This window comes from Lissotriton vulgaris, chromosome 3_1, assembly GCF_964263255.1.
Source record: "Lissotriton vulgaris chromosome 3_1, aLisVul1.2, whole genome shotgun sequence".
Classification (NCBI taxonomy): domain Eukaryota; kingdom Metazoa; phylum Chordata; class Amphibia; order Caudata; family Salamandridae; genus Lissotriton; species Lissotriton vulgaris.
The window spans coordinates 1,108,283,361-1,108,304,761 of NC_141689.1; the positions used below are offsets into that span (position 1 = coordinate 1,108,283,361).

The window sequence follows — 21,401 nt, forward strand, 5'->3', positions numbered from 1 at the left end:
GGCCACGGGCCCTGTTAGGGTCCCCTTACCTGCATGTCTGACACCCTCCCCATGGCAGGGTCCCCGCCATGAAAAGAATGGTGGACATACAGGTGGTAATATGCTTGGCACTGCCAGCATATATACATATTTTTTTTAATTTTTCAAAACCTTTGACTACTTCAACATGGTAAGTGCCTGGGTAATTTCTTCAGTGTACCCTGTTTCCTTTGGGTGACGCACCATGGCCTGCTTGGTTGGCACCCACGATGTCGTGCTGAGCAGCTACTTGACGTGGGAGTTCACAGCAACAAGGCGTGGATTGCAACACTGTTGCTGATCACAGATGCCAAATTTGCTCGAAGAATATAGCACTCTATGGATGTATGCACTTGGGTTTCACCAGGACAACAACGCTGAAAAAGAATGCACAGTGATAGAGGGGGTGCAGGCATCCCTGCATCTCATTGGCACAGCTTCAGATAGGATGCATGACAATCTATAGGTGCAGACACATAGTCCTCCTTTGGATGTTAACATAGTCACAAATGGGATGTATGGCAATTTAAGTGTGCCGGCACAAAGTCCTCAGCCTAATAGTAGGGTGCATGGTAAGGCGGAGTGGAGGCACAAGGGCCTGGCAGGAACATTGATATATCTGAAGATGAACGATACATACAGCGGCAGGGGTGTTGGCATGCCGGGCCACATGCTATAGCTGATTTCATTAGGGGCAGCGATGGGCTGAGGCACACAGCTTCTCATGCTGTCCTTAGGTCGCTTACTCAGGAAATCTTTGATTGGGCTGTGCATTGCTTGCAGGCATCCGATCTCACCAGGTGCATGCAACGCTGGGCTTTGGTGTTTGCGTTATAAGACCTGCTTGCATCCAGAGCAGTGATGATTCTCCAGCTAACTCACCTCTCCGATTCAAAGGTACGCCCAAATACTAAGGCGGAACCATCACTACAAAGTCCGTTTTCAATCCAACAAAAGGGGGATGTAATACTCAGATTTATGCTGGCTTTCAAATTTCCTCTGGTCAATCAGGTTTTGTTGGTATGGTATTTTTGTTCTCCAGTAGAAAAGAGCAAAGCATGTGGGCTGTGGGTGGGAAGTGTTTCTTTTTGTGCAAAGTGTCAGTCAATGGCTTTACCTTTTGGTATCAATCAATTAATCAATACGCATTTGTAGATCTATGTTAAAAAAGCCAGGTCTTTAGGAAACGGCGGGAAGAGGGAAGAAACGAGCGTAAAGGACAAAACGGAGAGCAGAAAACCAGCAGAAAAGGCAAAACAGGGCAGAAAAACGTGCAGAAAAGGCCAAACAAAGAGCAGAAATGACCAGAAAACGATCAGAAAAGGCAAAAAAGAGGGCAACAAAACGAGCAGAGGTATTGCCAATATTTAAGTTCCCATCTTTCCAGGCGCCAGCTGACTTACTGGAACTGGTTTCGTTCAGGCTCAGAGTGCAAAAATATTACCAGTACAAGATTTCAAAGCTAGAAGCATGCATCATTTGGTACGTTTTATATACTCACAGCCCAAAAATACATTACTACAGCAAGTGAGAAATTATTATATGCATTACTTTATTGAAAATCATTATTACTGAAATTAAAAATTAATCGCCAGCTGTTTTCACTGTTTAGTGATATAGCCCAGGAACAAGTTGATGAATCGCATTCAGCTTATAATTTCAATATTATCACATTGCTTTTTTTTTAGTCAATGGCAAAAAGTGAATTTGATTTGTGAAGGAATAGACACTGTATCAGAAATACTCCTCAATAACGTGACTGTTGGGAAAACAGACAACATGTTCATCAAATATGTAAGTAACCCTGAATTTAAATATGCATTATGTGTAATTAGTGTTGTGCAAACGTGCTTTTGAAACAGAAGCAGGTATGATATGTCTATTAAGCTCAAGATAGAAGCATCCATACGACAAATAGGATCATCCCTCAACTGTCAATCACTCTAGAATCACTCACGTCCAGCTCACCAAACGATGCAATGGCACAGCACATGACATGACAAGTGCTCGATGGAGCTATGTACAAAGTTACTGTAACCCCATGAAAATACTGCACATCTCCCTGATAACAAACTAAAACCCAACAGCAAAACAAGCATGTACACTAGACCACGAGAACCATAGACCAGCCCGACCACATATAGTTGAAAACAATCTGTACTCTGCACAGCCATCTGCAAATCTCCTACCACAAAATCTTGCACCCAAATAAGCATTTTGCTCTGCTTCTTCAGCACTTCAACTACAAACCCAGAGGCTTCACCTTCCTGCTGTTCTCCACTCGCGTACACTTCAACAGCCATCCAGGCACATGCAACACTTTTGGCAAATTCCAGTCAGATGACCCCACTGCTCCCTTGAATCAATCAACACTTTAAAAAAAAACAACATATTTTATTGATTTTAAGCCACAGACAAACCACAGCATCATCTATTCCTCATAGCATTATCAAGTACATGTTCAATTTTACTCCCCCCCCCCCCCCAAAGTGTGGGCAATACCAGACATTTACATAACATAACAGCGGCTATAGGGACAGTCAGATGTAACACAACACACTTTGCCTGCATAGCACATGGACGTTCTATATTGTTCAATCCTCAGCCCCCTCCTGGTGGTCCTGTAAAGCCTGTGTAACAAAAGAAGAGAGGTTAGTGTGAGTCTCTAAAGCCACAGAGATGGAGCAAGTTTGCCAATCCAATTCGGATGGATAAGAAAGTCCTCACACACCGACCTGGTCAGTGTCATGCTTCATCATAGGGCCCCACCTCGGAGGCCGAGTGCCTCCTTGGTGTGCTACGACGCCAGGAGACTGCGGAGCTGGTTGTGTGATATGGCGTGCAGTGAAGAATATCAAATAAAACGTGTCTAAAGGGTATCTTGAAAAAATATTTATTAATAGATCCCTACGGCACAATTAAAAGGTTGTATGTGTATGAATTAACAGCCAAAGATAATGAATTGGATTAATTCAAATTATTAGTCAGTCAACATGTTTCAGCCTTGTAAGTGGTTTAAGTTTACCTAGGCATTCATCAGGACTAGTGTAACATCGGCGGTATGGACTCTCTAATCGTCCACCCTCACCTGATGACGTGAAAGTGAAAAAACAATTTAAGTGAAAAAAGTGCAAAAAGATAAACGAAGGGGAGGGCAAAAAATGGCCCAAACCCAATACTCCTGATTTAGGATGTTATCTGCACCTGTAGAGGAAAGAAACACAGACAAACAAAACAAACACACAAGATAGACAGATAGTCAATGACAATTGTGGATCCAATTGTTTGTCCAATGTGCTCCAAACTGTGGCAAAAATGGTGTTTCAATTGTTAAATGCTAACATTAACACCATTCATATAACCCTGTAAGGGTGATACCACTAGCTCCAGGAAGTGGAGTGAAAAGGGTGCTAAAATATGCTAAATAGCAAAAAGGGAGGGAATTTAAAAACAATGTGAAAGTACTCCGTAGGAGGGATCAATGGACCAAAAGTCAGTGACCTTCCCACATCTAGTTCGTTAGCTCTGTTAGAAATCTCACTTTAAAATTTGGCGCTAACTGCACCATGGGTCTCGGGAGGGGGGTGGAAGCGTACCTGGCACATCCTGCGGGAAAAGAAGCAGATGTTTGGATACAGTTACTTGTAATGCTACTTAGCTCTGTGTAGAAGGTGGCATGATGTGTAGCGAACTCACGCCCTCAACGCTAGCCACCCGATTCAGCACCTAGCTTCTCCTCAGAACCGGACCCCGACGATGAAGGGCCGGGTCGGTCAGGGTGTTTTAAAGAGGATCTCAGGTTGTCGGTAGACTTCCGGGTGGGCGTGGTGAAAGCCAGTGTGAGGCTTGGAACGCATGTGTCACACCGCCGATGGGCGTAGGACGTATTGACAACGAGGCTTGGATAGAGTAACCAACGGGGATAAAGAGTCAGATGTTGCCGGGGGAACCGGAGTTATCGACCTGCAGAACAGAATTGATCAAACCAAATGAATCATTAATATCTCAACACTGAATTCCATGGGATATCATCGTTCAGTCCCACTTTATTAGTACCTAAATGATAAATCCATCGCTGTTCCTTTTCAAACAGTCTATTTGTGATGTTATTTGTACCGGCGATTGTTTCTATGACTGTCCATCTCATGTCATTTGCCGTATGGTTGTTTGAAAGAAAATGCCTGCTTAGTTTGGTAGTGGTTTTCTTGCACCTAATGTTGCTCCGATGCTCGCAGATGCATTGTTTTACTTTGCGAGTAGTCATGCCTATATACCGTAAGGCACACGGACACGTGATTAAGTAAACAACATTAGTTGAGTTGCAGTTTGTATGTGAGACCTGCGTCCAAATCTTTCCTTGTTCCAGGTTAAGAGTTTTTGTTATTCCCGTCAAATGGCACACACTGCAATCTGTGCAGGGGTAATGGCCAATGACTTGAGATAAGCCCCATGTTTCTGTCACAGAGGGATTCCTTGGGATTCTCTCTTTGGGGCGGGTATGGACCAGAGCGTCCTTGAGACTTCAACCTTTTTTGAATGAAAAAAGGGGTTTGTCCCAATCCGCTTTAGCAGATTTTATGATTTTCCAGTGCTTGTTGATAGTTTTTTTCATAATAGTGGAGAGGCTATTAAAAGTAGTCACACATGTGAGTGGTATTGTATCTTGGGTAGCAGGTTTGTCCTCTAGCAGTGCACATCTAGGTTGATTTCGTGCTCTTTTAAACCCCTTGTTAAGAATCGTGGTTGGATAACCTCTATCCTTTAGTTTGACAGTTAGTTCAGATGCTTGATCCTTGAAATCTTCCAGCGTGCTACAATTGCGTCTAAGTCTCAGGTATTGCCCGTATGGAAGATTCTCCTTAAGAGGTCGGGGGTGGAAGCTGGTAAACTCAAGAAGATTGTTTTTGGCTATTGGCTTGCAATGAGTTTTAGTGACTAGCCTAGTCCCTGAGACAGTGATGACGACATCCAAGAAGACGATTTCAGATTTGCTCGTGGTATGTGTAAATCCTGTAAAGCCTGCACCAGCGCCCCTTGTTAGATTGTCAGAACTTGACACCACATTGTCATCTTCATCTTCTTCATGCTCCCCTGACACATTTGGTAAGCTCGATAAAGTCTTTTGTCATTTTCTTAATTCCCAGCTCATATTCTGCTCTGAACATATACACTTGCAGCTTCAGTGACCATTTAGCAATTCTCTGTCTTGCACTGCCCGACCCTTTGTTGGTAACCAATGCACCAGCAGTTTGTGGTACTTGCGCACTATGACCTCTGTTCCCCATAAGCTACCAACTCTGTATAAACCTCTTTTAAGGTGTTGCCTGAGCCAGCGTGCATGCGCTGCTCTGCGAGGCTTCTAGTAAGGACTTCCAACTCGGACCACACGCTCGTATGTGTGTTTTTTTTTGCTCACCCGCTATTGGCCCTTACGTGCATCTCTCTAGGAAGACAGCACGCAATTGGCCAAAGGCGGTTGCATGTCCCGCCTTCTCTCTCCCCTGGCCTAGGGAACTCGGGAGTGAGCAGCGGGTCGCACTATGCCTGCTGCATTCCGTAAATTCTTCGAAGTTTGCGCGCACCACTCGCTGACTTTTTTTTCTTTTCTTCTAGCGTCTTTGCACTCGTGCCGGACAAACAAAGACAGCCCGAAGCTGTTATTTTAAATGCAGCCTTGCTTCCTGCTCTCATGTACCCTCTTGTCTCTAACAAGAGTGCCGCATGTCTGCACCTGAGATGTTTCTCCGAACCCCGAAACTATCCGAATTTGCAAGACGAACATACGGAGCCCGATTCTGCTCTTTAAAAGGCGGCCATCCTCCCTTCTGCCCTGTATCTTCATGCCCCCTTCAACCCTGCAAGATGTTACTTTCAAAGAGTGCCGCATAGCTGCATCTAGGGTGTGTGCTCAAACCCAGAAACCACCAGACTCCGCAAGATGAACACACGGAGCCCGACTTTACTCTTAAAGATAACCGCCTCCACTCCTGTACCACCCTGCTGCCATGTAACAAGTCAATGCCATGTTAGTGCCCTAACACCACCCGTCCTGTACCCACATCACCACCACAGCCGCTATTAGGCAGGTACCCCTCAGCCAAGGACAGTGTAGCACGTCCGCGGCCCGTAAACCTGCTGTTCTACGCCACTGTCCCCAATGTGTGAAGACACGCAATGTGTCTCCCCTCTCCCCTCCTGCCATCCACTGGCAGGGTTCTGTTCACACGGTATCACCTGATGCCCACCCAAACGGACCACTCAAGGCTTCAAGGTCTCTTCACCTGTGCCTGGCAGTGCGAGCTGGTCATCAGGTAATTCTCCCCAAATCTAAAGATGTGCTCCCTATTACCTGTATGAAGACGTAAACCTCCCCTCCTGCCCCCTGCCTTGTGTAAGGAAGGTGAGTTATTCCATTTGAGCCCTTGGCACTGCACAAGGCTTCGAATGGCTGCCACACACGGGGCACCACTGATTGTTTTCTGTACAGCGCCTCTCCCTGGTAGGGGGCAGCGCACCACAGATCGCGCCTTAGGTGAGACCCACTCAGCCAAGGAAGCTTGTGCTTAAAATACAGCGATATCGCAGACAGGCTGAGGTCTGTCAAATTGACGTTTCTCTCAAATTGCCATTTCCACTGAAGACATCACAACTCCATTTTCCCAACTCTGCGTATTTCTCAATAGCTGCATCCCCACAACTGGCCCGCGTGCAAAGGGGAAGCAGAAGCCTGCCCCGTAAAATCTCCCAATCTCCCAATGCGCACCCCCAAAAAGTAGGAGATGCACTTTTGCATGGAATACATAGTATAGTCTGCAAAATGTGCCCTTACCTTAAGTAACACCGAGCATTAAACACAGAGCTTCTCCCATCCTTCTTATCAAAGGACCCCAGCCTGGGAGTACCATGCACACAAAGCGCACGCGGGCAAACAGCAGATGTCCTATTTGCGATTACACCGCAGCGCTGCGAAACCTTTGCAATGCTATTTGCAGGATTGCAAAATGCACCTTTTTATTCCCAAGAGTACCGCTCCCATCTCAAACACACCAAATCCACACACACACAAAAAGAATCGGCTATTTAGCATCAACGAGCAGTGTTGCGCAATGTTTTCAGAACAACAGCGTGCTCGAAAGTGTCTGGTTTAACCCAGATTGTTCCCTGACGGATTTAGTGCCCCAAGTCTTAAACTGAGACTCAGGGTACTTAATGACTTGTGCCACATCTCCAGGAAGGACTCCGCCAGACCAAAGAACACTCTTATTTATTGCTCATTGCGATTGCTTGAAAAAGACCCCTCTCCAAACAAGCATTGGCATAGCCAATAGATCTCGCCTTTGGAACCTTATTAGTATTCAGTTATGCAGTGCAATATCCTTGGTGCAACAACATCAACTGTTACATGTCTAAACACTTATAAGGTCCCAAAGGCAAGACCTATTGGCTATGCCAATGCTTGTTTTCATTTTGCTTTCTTCATTATTGAGCTTTCACAGCATGGAATAAATATACTGCAGATTTCGGCATTGTGTTCCTAATTATCCTAAATACTTCTGATCATGGGCGGGGAAGATGAATAGGAACCTTGGCACCACAATGGAGATTTGTGTCTCTGGAAGTAACATGTTATTGTTGAGTCTTGTGCTCGGAGACACGCCAAGGTGAAACCTGCCCGATTTGCATTCCAATATGGAATTATGAAAACGACGATAAAGTAATTCAACCTTTCGCACCTGCTGCAAGTTTCCCAGACTCTAGAGTACCTCTCCCTGCAGCACACACACACAACACACCTGCAGACACCGGCAAGCTTATTAGAGGCTTCTTTAAAGATCCACCAAGGAGGAGAAGGGAAAATGGCGATTGAAATTACTACGATGTCCTTTAATATCATTAAGTGTATATTGAATGTGATGGGGGTTCTCATCTGTGCATTCATTGCTGCTTTCAATCTTGTGGACTTGGCGTGTGGCAGAAGCCTCAACAGCGGTGATCTCATCCTCATAGCTCTCGGAATCTCAAGCGCTTGTTGTCAGTGCACGCAGATAGCGGAGGGGTACATTTCACTTTCTTGGATGGAGGTTTATGATTCCGGTTATAGTGATCACATTTTATATCAATTTCAATTCTGGACGGGTAGCTCCAGTGCCTGGCTCACCGGTTCTCTCTGCGTCTTCTACTGTGTGAAGATCGTGGACTTCAACCATCGCCTCTTCATCTGGTTGAAGCTGAGGATCTCAAAGGTGGTGAACTGGTTGGTCCTCGGATCTGTGGTGGGGCCACTGTTCCTCAGTATCCCCAAGTACTGGGATTCATACATCACTTTCAATCCTAATTCAACAACTGTCATGGCGTCTAATTCTACAGACGTAGCTGCAACAGTGCAACTTTTGACATTGCAACAGAAAGAATCCTACAATTTTGTAGTTTTCACTCTTTGCTATGGCCTACCTCTTCTGCTTGGCATTTTCTCCATCACACTCATCCTCACATCTCTGCACAGGCATGCCCAGCGGATGAAAGAAAATGCATCCGGTTTTAGTGAACCCCGACTGGGGGCTCACATTGGTGCAGCCAGAATCGTGGGCTCCCTCCTGCTGATGCAAATCGTGTCACTTACAACAATGGTTTTGTCACTATCTACATCCTCTTCTCTGTGGCACTCATTGCTTTGGACAATCACTGTCTCACTTCTCCCTGTAGACTCTGTCATCCTGCTCCTGGGGAACACCAAACTGAAGCAGGGGATATGGAGGGTCCTCAGACCTTGGAGATGGCGAGGAGCGCTCCCCTGAAGAGATCTAGGAGCACTGGGCCTTCTGCGCCCTGGCAATCCTTCTTCTACCAGCTTTGCCGTTTATTCTGTTTTCCACAATGTGTAACATTGAGGAGCTTTTAATGAAAATGGGTCTGCCTAGAAGCAGCTCTCATAAAAATTCTAAATTGTGCATGATCGTAGTTTTACTTATTGGTCTATGTTATTGATATCATACTGTAATATTCTTGCTAAAAACGAATGCATAGTAATATAAATATACCCCATGGCTTATTTGTAGTGTGGTGTTATGATAGTGACTTCTTAGAGTTAACAAACGAGGCTTCTTAGCGAGAAAGTATCTGGAAAAAAACAACTTATTCTGTGTAATACATGATTCCCTTTTCCTACCACAATCACATTGCTGCTACATTTGTTTTAATTTCCAACATTACTTACTGTCTTTTCCCTGTTGAATAACATATGTGTGGATGATAAAAAATGATAGGGTCGACAGACCAACATTTTAATGTAACTTCACGTCATTTGTCAATATCGCATGAGAGCTAGCACACACTCACACACACTGGATGTTCTAGGAGGCCGAATACTTCAGTTACCCCATTCAGCAGAGGTAATATTCCTGTGGGGCTAGGATATTTAAATACATGAAATGAAGAATATTTTATGATTTACATCTTTGCATTAAGAAGTAAACAATCAAATAATGAAACATAGAGCATGTACACCACATGTAGCATGAACTTAGAGTATATTATCCACCTTTACAATTCAGTCACTGTAAGGGATCCACTGCACAACAAACTAATTTTCCTGAATATCAAACACCATACTAAGAAACAAGCATTTGCAATGCAATGGGTCTTGCATTTACGTGAGTTTAAGCTATTGGCATTGTAAATGACAATACTTTTTATTTATGTTTTTAAAACGAAAACAAAAATAAAAGGCATTGTCATTTGCAATGTCAATGGCTCAGACTCGCGTAAATGCGAGACCTAGTGCATCATAAATGTCATTTTGTTAAAAACATTTGCTATGAGTTTAACGTAATATTCTGCCATTCCCAAGAAAGAATCAATGTACATGGTCTTTATTACCAGGAGTCAGGGGGTGTGTAATTGCCGTCACACGGCACTCTTTAGATCTTACTCCATCACAGCTAATCACTCTTGTTACACCAAAGTTAAATTTACCTCACTTAATGGTCAACAGAACTCCCAGAACCTTTTCTAGCATGGCATCAAGCTCCTCTCTCTTCCATCCGTGTACAAGTATTCACCCTGGGAATAGGCCACATTATGGATGATTTTGAATAAGTGATGTATAGCCCTTTGAATTACCACAGCTGCAGACACTAATCTAAAGGGGCACATGCTTAAATGTATCAGAACCTTCTATTGTAATAAACGCAATTAATGGTCTAGAGTGCCAATTAATTGCTACTTGATAATGTACTGAGGAGAGGTCCTAGGTATGTAAAACAGAAACCCATTAATGTTTGGCAAAGAATACGGTCCACCCAGATGTTGACAATCAGCTGCTCTCCTAAATTTCCCATTGGCCTTCATTGCCAAAGCACAATAGTCAGCCACTCAGAAGCCTCCCTTTGATGTATATTCTCATCCCAAATGGCTTCTCAAGTTCAACCTTCAGTTCATCTCAGTGCCATGGATGCTCCCTCCAGTTTATGTACCTTGGCAATTGCATCATTCTTCAGAGGCACCTCTGGTTTAAATCCCTTCAACACACCTAACTTGTCACTAAACATTTCTGGGATATTTTTTCTCCCTAACGCCGTTCTTCTGTATTGTTTACACTTTAAATGTCAGCTTGTGATGGATTGTGCGCCAATGTGCCAGTTCAGCTGAAATCCCCTTGTGCAGGTCTGCCCACCATGTCATAAGATGCCCGCCTCCGTGGCAGGGATCGCATCGCCTTCTCTGCATTTGTAAGTGTGGCAGTTGCAAATATGGCAGAGAAGTGTGCACAGCGGGTGCCATGTGGCTTAGAACTCGCCCAGCAGACATTTTTGTTTTTCAAAAACAAACCCTTGGAGCAGGGTTTCTAAAAAACAAAAATCAAATGGCCCTGCCATGCTTATATGTTTTTCCAGCACTTGGGCAAAAGTTGTATTGCCTCTGTTTTCCTGAACAGGGAAAATGTACATAAATAAACAATCTTAACAGAGCTGGTCCTTCTGACATGCTTTGACTGACGGCCCTGTGGCGGACTGGCTACCAGTCAAAGCTTTACAGAGGTGGAGCTGCCTGTGTGTCTGCTGTGGAAATACTGGGTCTTACCCATTACTCCTGCACTGTCAAACTCTCAATGAGAACCTTATCTGGATGATTGGGGGCAATTTTGAATCTTAAAGCTCATTGTTACAGCCAAACCATCAACCACTGTCCTTCGCCACATGTACCTTGGCCCTGGTTTTCCTACCTTCAGACATAATGCTAATTACAAAAATTCCTACTGCTGCAATCATTTTCCTTCTGTTAGCCATGGACCCTGTATCAGGGTTGTCAAGTACTTCATACTAATACAGATGCCATTTCTTTTCCCAAAACACCGCATTTTGATTCTGAACCAGCCTCATCATCTCGTATACCCTCCTGTCTTCAACTTCTAGTAGGAATTCTGTTTCTTCATCACAGTCATAATTCTCAACTATTTTCACCCCTGTACTTTAATAAGATTTGTCCCCTCTTTGTTTGTACATTCAAGCAAAATGGGCGTTTTGATTATACCTCTTCTATGTCTGAAAGGTAGCTTGGATATCGCTTATCAGTGACCAGCCGCCCCTTTAACCCACAACAATAGCAAAAATATTTCTGGTTCACTGTAGTCTCCAACCCCCCATTTTCTGATTTTCTGACCAGTTCTATCAACGTATGTTTGTTTATGCTATTTCATTCATGAACACCTCCACACTCTTGACTCCCAATTGATAATTCTTTGATGTTAATGAGAAATTTCTTCTATTAGTCGATCAGTCCCTACATGCCTATTCATGGATGCTAGTTAAGACCAATTTATGGTGTCTTTTTGCATTATGCTATCATGCTTTATATCTTCACGGAACATTTAGTTACATGCGGCTGCCAATGCATGTAGGGTCGCCATAAAACTATTGATGAATACACATGGGATTAGCGCTCTAGCTAGGAGTGCATGTATCAATTCACCTCTGATTTCTTTTTTCCATAAGTATAATTTTTTCTTATGTCAATGTCAAATTCTTCCAGTGCTTCTGCATTGTGATGTTAAAAAGGTGGAGGAAGGTGCTTAGAAAATGTTTTTTGCTTCTGCGCCTAAACAATGTTTAAGTATAGTAGGTTTGCTCTTCCCTGCAAAATTATTATTAGCAACAACATCAACGTAGTGGGTGTTGAATGACATGATTTCTTTGACTCGCTCTCAGTAGAACTGTAGGATCTGGTTGCCAGCTTGCCGCAGACGTGCAATAGTCACTAGGCACCCTCCTACCCATCACTTGTGTTTTAAAGAGATGCATCTTTTCTGTGCTTGCAAATCCCCATTGCTTGTTCTTTTCATTTTGCTGGCATTGCTAGAGACGTCTCCACTCCAAGGGGTTGCATTCACTTAGCGAAAACATGTCTCCCAAAAGGCACAGTCTGCGTCACACAGAGTATGCTGCTCCCAGGGTCGGACTGGGGCATAAAATAGGACCATTTGCCAGTCAGATCACTGTCGGCCCTCAGCGTTTTGAACAGGTGCAGCACCGAGGCTGGGATTGCACAGAGCCTGATGCACATGCATTCAAAACCTTTTCAAAGAGATTGACATTTGCATGCCTCTCTAGAGCAAAGTTACTTGGGCTGTGTTGAGGCTGATCCAAAACACAATGACCTACTAGGTTACTGCAGCTTCACAATAGGTGGAAAAACAGACTCGATAAAAACAGACCTCCGAGTGACAGCAGTAGGACTTTCAGAGGGCTGACGTGGAATATCAGCTTGCGTATTTACTCACTCATCCTCCTATACATTTCTCTTGATGTGTTAAGCAGCTGTTCCGAACATTTGTCTGTAACCTTCATCTCACTCATGCCTTAACCTGCATGTTCTTTCAGAGATGGAAGCTTGAACAACTCTGATACTGGCTCTGGTCTGAAGAAGCGAAAGATTGCACTTATTGCCTTCTATGAGGGAGTGAATCCTGCTTTACAATTGCCATGTTGTTCCTCTACTATGAGGAACTAAAGCTTGCACTGCTGTTGCCCGATTGTTTGTTTATGCTGATGCTACCCTGGCTGTAACTGTCTTCTGAAGGAGGGAAGCTTGCACTGTTTCTGCCCAAGATATAACTATTCAGTGCAGAGGGGTGTCTCCACTACTGTTTCCCCATCGCATAAAAACACAAAGGATCATTTGGATGCTCTTGCATAATGTGTGCTAAGCTGGCCATGATTGGACCCAGGGCAAAACTAATTGTGGTGACCTGACCCAGAGACCCTGTCCAAACTGTGTGACCCAGGGCAATTCATTTTTTTCACTCTGCTTCCTTTTTTTGTGATTATCACATTTGAGAGCAACTTGAAATACCTTTTTTCAGAATGCTAACTTACTTATCTTGTATGTCGTTTAGTAGTCCATCATGTTGCTCCATCTATGAGAACAGTAAGGTCACTATATAGGTAGCATAAAACAACTGACTTGCCTCTTAGGCTAGCTAACAACATTTTCATCAGGGCAGAAGTGGGAAAGAATTTAATATCCATCCATGATCTGAATTGCACTATGTGTAATCAGGTAACTGGATTTTAATCCCAGCTCCAAGCTTGACCAAACAATGTGACCCCGGGCAATTACTTTTCTCCACTGTGCATCCTTTTCCATTGTCACCACATTTTAGAGCACCGTGAAATAGTTCAGAATGCACACTGTACAACATCCAACTCTCTTGTTTATGGTTTAATAGAGCACAAAGTTGATCCCATCTGCTTCTTGATGTATTAATAAAATTGTCACAGCTTAAAGCGTGTGGTTTATTAATTTTATTAAAAGCCATTTAGAGCAATTATATAATCTAAGGTGCTAAATGTAAACAATATAAAATGCTCTTTTTATGTAAAAGTTAGTACTTCAGCTATAAATAAGGCCACAGCCAGCCAAAAGCTGTTCCCTTATGCCCCCATGGCACTGCTTTTTCAGACAGGAGGCAAAAAACAAATGGGCTGCAGAGAATTATGGGTCCTGACAGGCACTGTCTCACTATCACTGTTCATTCACTCTTTAGTGCGTTAGCTACCTGTGTTGTACCTGTCCTGTATATGTGAGAGAATCCTGTGATGTTCTGTCTCCTGCTACCACCTGCCCTTAACATACTAGTTGGGCTAGGGAAGGTTGCACTCCGACAGTCTGTGTTGTACCTTTATTGTGTTGTGAAGCTAGGAATAAAACTTTCCACTTCACATAAGAAAAGATGTCCACATTGTCAATGCTTGTGTTAATGCATCATGTGAGTAAAAGAGTGAAACCTCGTAAAATATGTGGGCAGAGTTTACTTTTCGTTTTACAATGAAACAAGCATTTTTTTAAGCAACTTTGTAAATTTTTAAAAGATAGCTTTACATGTGGCTCCCTTTTATATATGACACCAACCAATTTTGAGATTTTAGCCATCACCAATTTGCATGCTGGGATTTTGATCCCATAATGAAATTGTTAAAAGCAAAACTACAAGTCCCTCAATGTAACATGCTGCTGGCTGAAAAAAATAGATATTAGCCTACATTGTAGTGCCAAGGTGCAGAGTTTTGAAATACAAAATAAAATTTAGTTCCTGGTTTTCTGCATTTTTTTCTTGTATACAATCAAGGGTTAAACAGCAGTGGTGGTGCGTCCATTGGGGGTGTTCGTGCGTTGCCCCCACCAATGCCACAGGCCCACGGGCCAAAGGCCCCATTTAGGAATCATTCTACTTCAGACGCTAATTCAAGCAATCTGGACTCCTGATTGGAATGAAATTAGCGTCAGAAGTAGAACGAGGGACGCTGAAGGGGGTGGGGCGGAGGCAGTACTCTGGGTGAGTGACAGTGCAATAGTGCGTATGTTTGTTTTTGGGCTGGTCATTTTTAAGACCAGCCCGAACATGCGCACTAGCCTTCCCCTTAGGAGAACGAGGGTTGCTTCATTCGCAACCCCCAGTCTCCTAATGGGCAGGGAGTGCCCCTGCTCCAGGCCAACCCTGGCGCTGCTGGACTCGGGAGCAGCGTCTGGATTGGCTGAGAGCCTGAGAGGGCTAGCCAGCTAGTAGCCACTCACGCAGAAGAAGACGACGCGACGGTGAAGGCACCAAACACGGACCCCGGCCCAGAATCAGACAGCAGAGGCAGCGGACCCGGTCAGGTAAGTTTAAGCTTCTTTTTTTGTACTTTATTTTCAAACCCCGGGCACCCCCCACCTCCGCACAAGACCCCCCCCCCTCTCGCAACCCCCCTTGCAACCTCCTCGCAAACCCTCCCTTTGAAAAGGCTGAGCTGAGTCACCAGAGTTCCCCAAGGAAGTAAAAGTACGTTTAAGCAGTGACTTTGTCATCGGTGACCGTGAATTGGACAATAAATACACAGGAATATAGTATATACGTCACAAGCTGGAGTTCGAATTCCCCATCTTGCTGCTTGCTTTACTCTTAGAATTTATCTCCGACCTGTGGTGGCATTTATTTTTTATAAAGTTTATTTTTCAGTTTACAGATTGCAAATACAAGAAAAAAGCAATTTGGCATCAAATCGGCCAATATAGGCATATCGTTGACAGTATTAATGGCGTATAGGGCAAAAGGTAGCATCCGGGAGGGAAATGTATAATGGAGAAAAGAGAAAATCATTTGCATTCGTATCACAGTGAGGAAGGAATCCGGGCACTTTACAGAGGTCCAATGCGTACATTGTCAGGGTCGACTTTCCTGCTCCCTGTCGTGATTGGACCCACCAGTTATATCCAACCCACTCTCCTCGCTGTCAGTTACCTTTTGCGGAAAGAGTTCCCCTTTCTGCCAACCCAGAGGTACACATGTCACGACAAGCTAGTAGATCTTCTTGCAGCTTCTCGTCCCTTCTGGTGGGTTTCATGTGGACCTCTTCAGCCAGGGACCATTCACATACGTCTTTGAGCTAGATGGGCACTTCTGGGGCCCATTGCTCCATCCATGTTGTAGCTACCCTACGCCTAGCGAGCACCAGCATTAATTGTTGCAGTTTATACAGGAGTTTCTTTTTCTTATGCTTCCGGACCAGTGCCACTAAGCAATACAAGGGTTCAGGCGTTATCTTAAAGCCAGTGGCTGCCACAATCCTTCCCACCTCCTCCAACCAGAACTGCTGGACCATTGGACAGTCCCATGCCAAGTGTAGGAAGCCCGCATTCACTGCGGCACATCTAGGGCAGCTATCTCCCCTGTCACCAGAGATGCGTTTCAGGGACACCGGCATCAAATAAGTGTATAGTAGGAAGTTGAAGTGCGTCAACTTAAACCTGGCGTTGCATGAAACTGAGCATGTGAGGGAGCCTAGTGTGCCTATTGTGTCTCTTCTAGCTGGGTTGCGAGGTCCCTTTCCCTGGCCTTCCAAGACGGTGGTCCGGGGGGGTTTGAGTCCTGCTTTATCGCTTTGTACAAGAGTGAAATCAAATTGCGGCCGGCACCGCAGGAGAGTATGATATCTAAGGTGTGTGTCGGTGGTGGGATGTCTGGGTACTGAGACCAGGTGACCTTTACCACATCCTGAAATCCCCGGAAGTGTAGGAATTGGCCCTGACCCAGGCCAAAGTTTTCCTCCACCTGCTTGTAAGTGATGAAGGTCTCGTTGGTAAAGAGGTCGGCAACAACTTCACACCCACCTTCCCTCCAAGGTGTATCCCCGACAACGTCAGCCTGTTTGGGCTGCCACCCTGTAACGATAAAGCGATGATGACTGTATGTGAAAAAAATCAATAAAAATACATTGAAATCAAAAGAAAGGACATGTGTTTCCCCATATCTATGAAGGGGGCCAGTATCCAAATCGGGGGCTCCCTATGAAAGGGTGCCCTTGTTAAGACCTTCTCAACAAACCGCTGCCATATACCAGCTGTGTGTCGTACGACATAAGGAAGAGATGTGTCCGACCCCCTGCCCTGCATCAGTGCTTCCTGCAGTGTCTGAGTGTCTACTCTGCCTGAGAAGAGGCATTTCTCCCAATTATCTGCGTCTGAAAACCAACATGCCACAGGTTGTAGCTGTGCCGCATAATAGTACAAGTCGAAGCGTGGAGCTACCAGCCCACCCTCTTCCTAGCTACAAAGGATAGTGTTGAGCGCTATCCTACTTCGCAGGCCCACCCAAAGCGCAGATGTAAGTAAGGTGTTGAGAACTTTGAAAACTTGCGTCGACATCCAACATAATGAGTTCTGAAGTATGTATAGTGTCTTAGAGATGGCCAACCTGCCTATCAACAAAAGTGGCCGGGTATTCCAAAATGTCACCGACTGCTGTATCAAAGCGATTGTGCGGTCTACATTCTGGGCTATCGCCTGTGCGTCCGTCGGGGCCACCTGTATCCCAAGGTAGCGGAACCCTTTCCATTCCCAGTGCAACCCGAGGTCTGGGAGATTCTCCGGGGGCACTGAGGCCAGCCTGGCCAGCGGGAAGATAAGGGACTTACTACGGTTAAGTTGTAGTCCCGAGACCTCTCCAAACCGATCTAGCTGGTGCAACAGCACCGGCAGGGCATCCTGAGGAGAAGCCAAATAGGATAGGGCGTCGTCAGCATATAGGTAAACAATATGACTCATGTTCCCTACTGTAATTCCCCGTTCTTCCATAATAGTCCAGACATGGACTGCGAAGGGCTCTATGGCCAGGGCGAACAATAAGGGCGAGAGAGGACGCCCCTGGCATATACCCCTTCCCAATTACCACTCCTCTGACCTCGCGCCCCCTAGTTTTACTCTAGCACGGGGAGTTGTAAATAGGATGCGAATCCAGCAACAAAAGTTGGGACCCAACCCCACAGTGCGTAGGACCTTAAGAAGGTATCCCCAGTCCACCGTGTCAAACGCCTTGGCGAGGTCAATGGATACTAATACCAACTGTCCTCCCCGGTCCTGCACCTCATGTAGAATGTGGTTCAGCCGTTGCAAATTCATAGCTCTGTTTCATCCTGGTATGAAGCCACACTGGTCCTCATGGACCAAGTGAGTCATGTATGGGGCTAAACGAGAGGCCAAAAGCTTGCAAAGGATTTTAATATCTGTGTTGATCATCATGATCGGACGATACGATGAAGGCTCATGGGGGTCTCCACCCAGCTTTAGAAGCATGCATATTTTCCCCTGTGTCATGCTCGGTGGGAGAACTCCGCATTCCAATGCCTCAAGATAAACCTGCAGCAGGAGTCGGGGAAATGTACCCGTGAACGCTTGATAAAACTCAGGAGGGAACCCATCACTTCCTGGAGATTTGGCTCGTGGTAGGTGTTGCAGGGTGGATTGTACTTCGCCCAGTGTTAGGGGCTCGTCGAGTTCCTTCTGCGCCTGTTTAGGTATAGATCGTAAGGTCAGGTCACGGAGATCATGGAGATAGGAGGCCTCGCTAATTGCAGGGTCTGCAGTATATACCAACTCGAGATGGGATTTGAGGACCCGCAATAGTCCCACCTCGGAGTGCACCAAGTTGCCCATGGGCTCTTGTAGAGCCATGATCGTAGCAGGGGCATATTCCCGGCGGAGAATCCAGGTTAAGAGATGGCCCGATTTATCGCCTTCCCTATAAAGGCGTTGTCTGTACTGTGTGAGGGTGTATTTGTCAAGCCTGTCCCAAATGTCATGGATGCGTTCCCGGATGCCATGTTCCCTATCCCTCTCTATTGTGTCAGAGGCCTCAGATGTCTGTACTTCCACCTCCTCCTGCAGCTCTCTTTGGAGCTGCTTTCGAACCGCACAGGTGAGCCTTATACGTGCCACTCTCACCACCGCTTTCAGGCTTCCCACTTCGTGGTCTGCGATAAGTCCGCACGCCCCAATTTAGGTCCACATATTCAGTTATGGCAGTTTCTAGATGATATTTCCCCACCTGGTCCTCAAGGATCTCTATCGGAAACAGTGGAGGCATTTTTTTTGTGTGTGTGAAAACTTTGTTTTGTATTAAGGAAAAAAGGGCATTTTGAGATTACATGGTCACCGCATTGTACAATACAAAGCAAAACAAACATCCGTAGCACCATACACATTTCCAATATACATTGCATTACAGTCATCATTGTAGGCATATTATTACTATCATATCGCTTCACCCCCACCCCATCACTCAGACATGTCCTCCATTTCATGCATGGGAAGGTCACAGATAGAGCCCCTGAATGTGTTCCAAGCCCCCCATATCTTCTCCCATTTCCGGGGGTACCTACGGTGTGTGTATTCAACCCTCTCAGCTAACATAGCCTGCTGTTCTCCACTCGCGTACACTTCTTTAACAGCCATCCAGGCACATGCAACACTTTTGGCAAATTCCAGTCAGATGACCCCACTGCTCCCTTGAATCAATCAACACTTTAAAAAAAAAAACATATTTTATTGATTTTAAGCCACAGACAAACCACAGCATCATCTATTCCTCATAGCATTATCAAGTACATGTTCAATTTTACTCCCAACTAAACCCGGATCCCTCCCCCCCCATTCGGCAATTGGTGTGGGAAATACCAGACATTTACATAACATAACAGCGGCTATAGGGACAGTCAGATGTAACACAACGCACTTTGCCTGCATAGCACATGGACGTTCTATATTGTTCAATCCTCAGCCCCCTCCGGGTGGTCCTGTAAAGCCTGCACCAGCGCCACCCATGCCCAAATCAATCAACACTTGCAATGGGATGGAGAAATTAGCCAGTCCCTCCAATAATCCTACTCCTCAATCTGACCCAGAATTCTTGTGTGAATGTTTTTCCGTCTTTCTCTCCGTGTGGCACACTGCCTTCATCTCCACTAATTTCCAGCTCTGTTTGGAACTTTGAATAGAACCTCCTTGCCCCTGCTATCTTATAAAGAGAGTTGCTGCTTCTATTGCCATGCTTTTCATAGTGCTGTAGGCCAAACTAACATCCTTACCACTACGTTACAATCTGTCCTATCACACAATGCTAATTGAAGACTTTCTTTGAATTGTAGATTCCACCTTACTACTAACCCATTGGTCTATGGGTAGTAAATAGATGTCCTTATGTATTGAATACCCCAATCAACAACATTCTTTTATCTCCTTGCATGCCAGCAGCGCTCTATTGTCCACGACCACCTCAACCTGAAACTTTTCTTGTTTCAAGAGGTTTGATCACAACACTCACATCCACTCGACCCATAGATTCACTTGTGGTCAGTAGGAATGACAACCCACAACCACCAAGGCGATTCTGGGACTTGCTCTTAACATGCTGCATAGTCCTGAACAAGCAAGGGCAATTTTCTCCCATCATCACCAGAGCCTATTCACTATCTTAACTGAAAATACAACTTTTCTTTTGATTTCACACCAAGTGCACTCCATGTACTAATGCATCTTACCCTCAATTTTCTATCCAGGCCAGGCAACCAAGTATCATCTCTTCACAATTCTTCCTTGTACCCATACCCATCTGACCCTCCTGTTGCTTCCATGGCTTCCACGCAAACCCCCTCGCACCACACAAACCCCCTGGCACCACCAGCACTTCTTTGCAATGTAGTACTCCTTTGTGCCATGATAACTCCAAAGCGACACTTAAATATGACAGAATTTGTCCTTGCACTCCCAACCATACTCCAGTATTTTTCCTAGCATCACATCCTTGTTGATGATAATGTCCCTTGTTAGATTGTCAGAACTTGACACCACATTGTCATCTTCATCTTCTTCATGTTCCCCTGACAAATTTGGTAAGCTCGATAAACAGTCTTTTGTCACTTTCTTAATTCCCAGCTCATATTCTGCTCTGAACATATACACTTGCAGCTTCAGTGACCATTTAGCAATTCTCTGTCTTGCACTGCCCGACCCTTTGTTGGTAACCAATGCACCAGCAGTTTGTGGTCCTTGCGCACTATGACCTCTGTTCCCCATAAGCCACCAACTCTGTATAAACCTCTTTTAAGGTGTTGCCTGAGCCAGCGTGCATGCGCTGCTCTGCGAGGCTTCTAGTAAGGACTTCCAACTTGCACCACACACTCGTATGTGTGTTTTTTTTTGCTCACACGCTATTGGCCTTTGCGTGCATCTTTCTAAGGAAGACAGCACGCAATTGGCCAAAGGTGGTTGCATGTCCCGCCTTCTCTCTCTCCTGGCCTAGGGAACTCGGGAGTGAGCAGCGGGTCACATTATGCCTGCTGCATTCCTTAAATTCTTTTCAGTGCGCACGCACCACTCGCGGGCTTTTTTTTCTTTTCTTCTAGCATCTTTGCAGTCGTGCCAGACAAACAAAGAGAGCCCGAAGCTGTTATTTTAAAGGCAGCCTTGCTTCCTGCTCTCATATACCCTCTTGCCTCTAACAAGAGTGCCGCATGTCTGAACCTGAGATGTTTCTCCGACCCCCAAAACTATCCGAATTTGCAAGACGAACATAC

The 21,401-nt window shown here is 45.1% G+C and overlaps 1 protein-coding gene across 1 annotated transcript in view; it reads left to right on the forward strand.

Moving 5' to 3' along the window:
* MANBA (mannosidase beta) overlaps positions 1 to 21,401 on the forward strand; it is a 399,570-nt gene that overhangs the window by 122,698 nt on the left and 255,471 nt on the right. Inside the window, exon 3 of the mRNA XM_086961579.1 lies at positions 1,707 to 1,812. Coding sequence (XP_086817705.1) covers positions 1,707 to 1,812 — 106 coding nt within the window. The remainder of the gene's footprint in view (positions 1 to 1,706; positions 1,813 to 21,401) is intronic.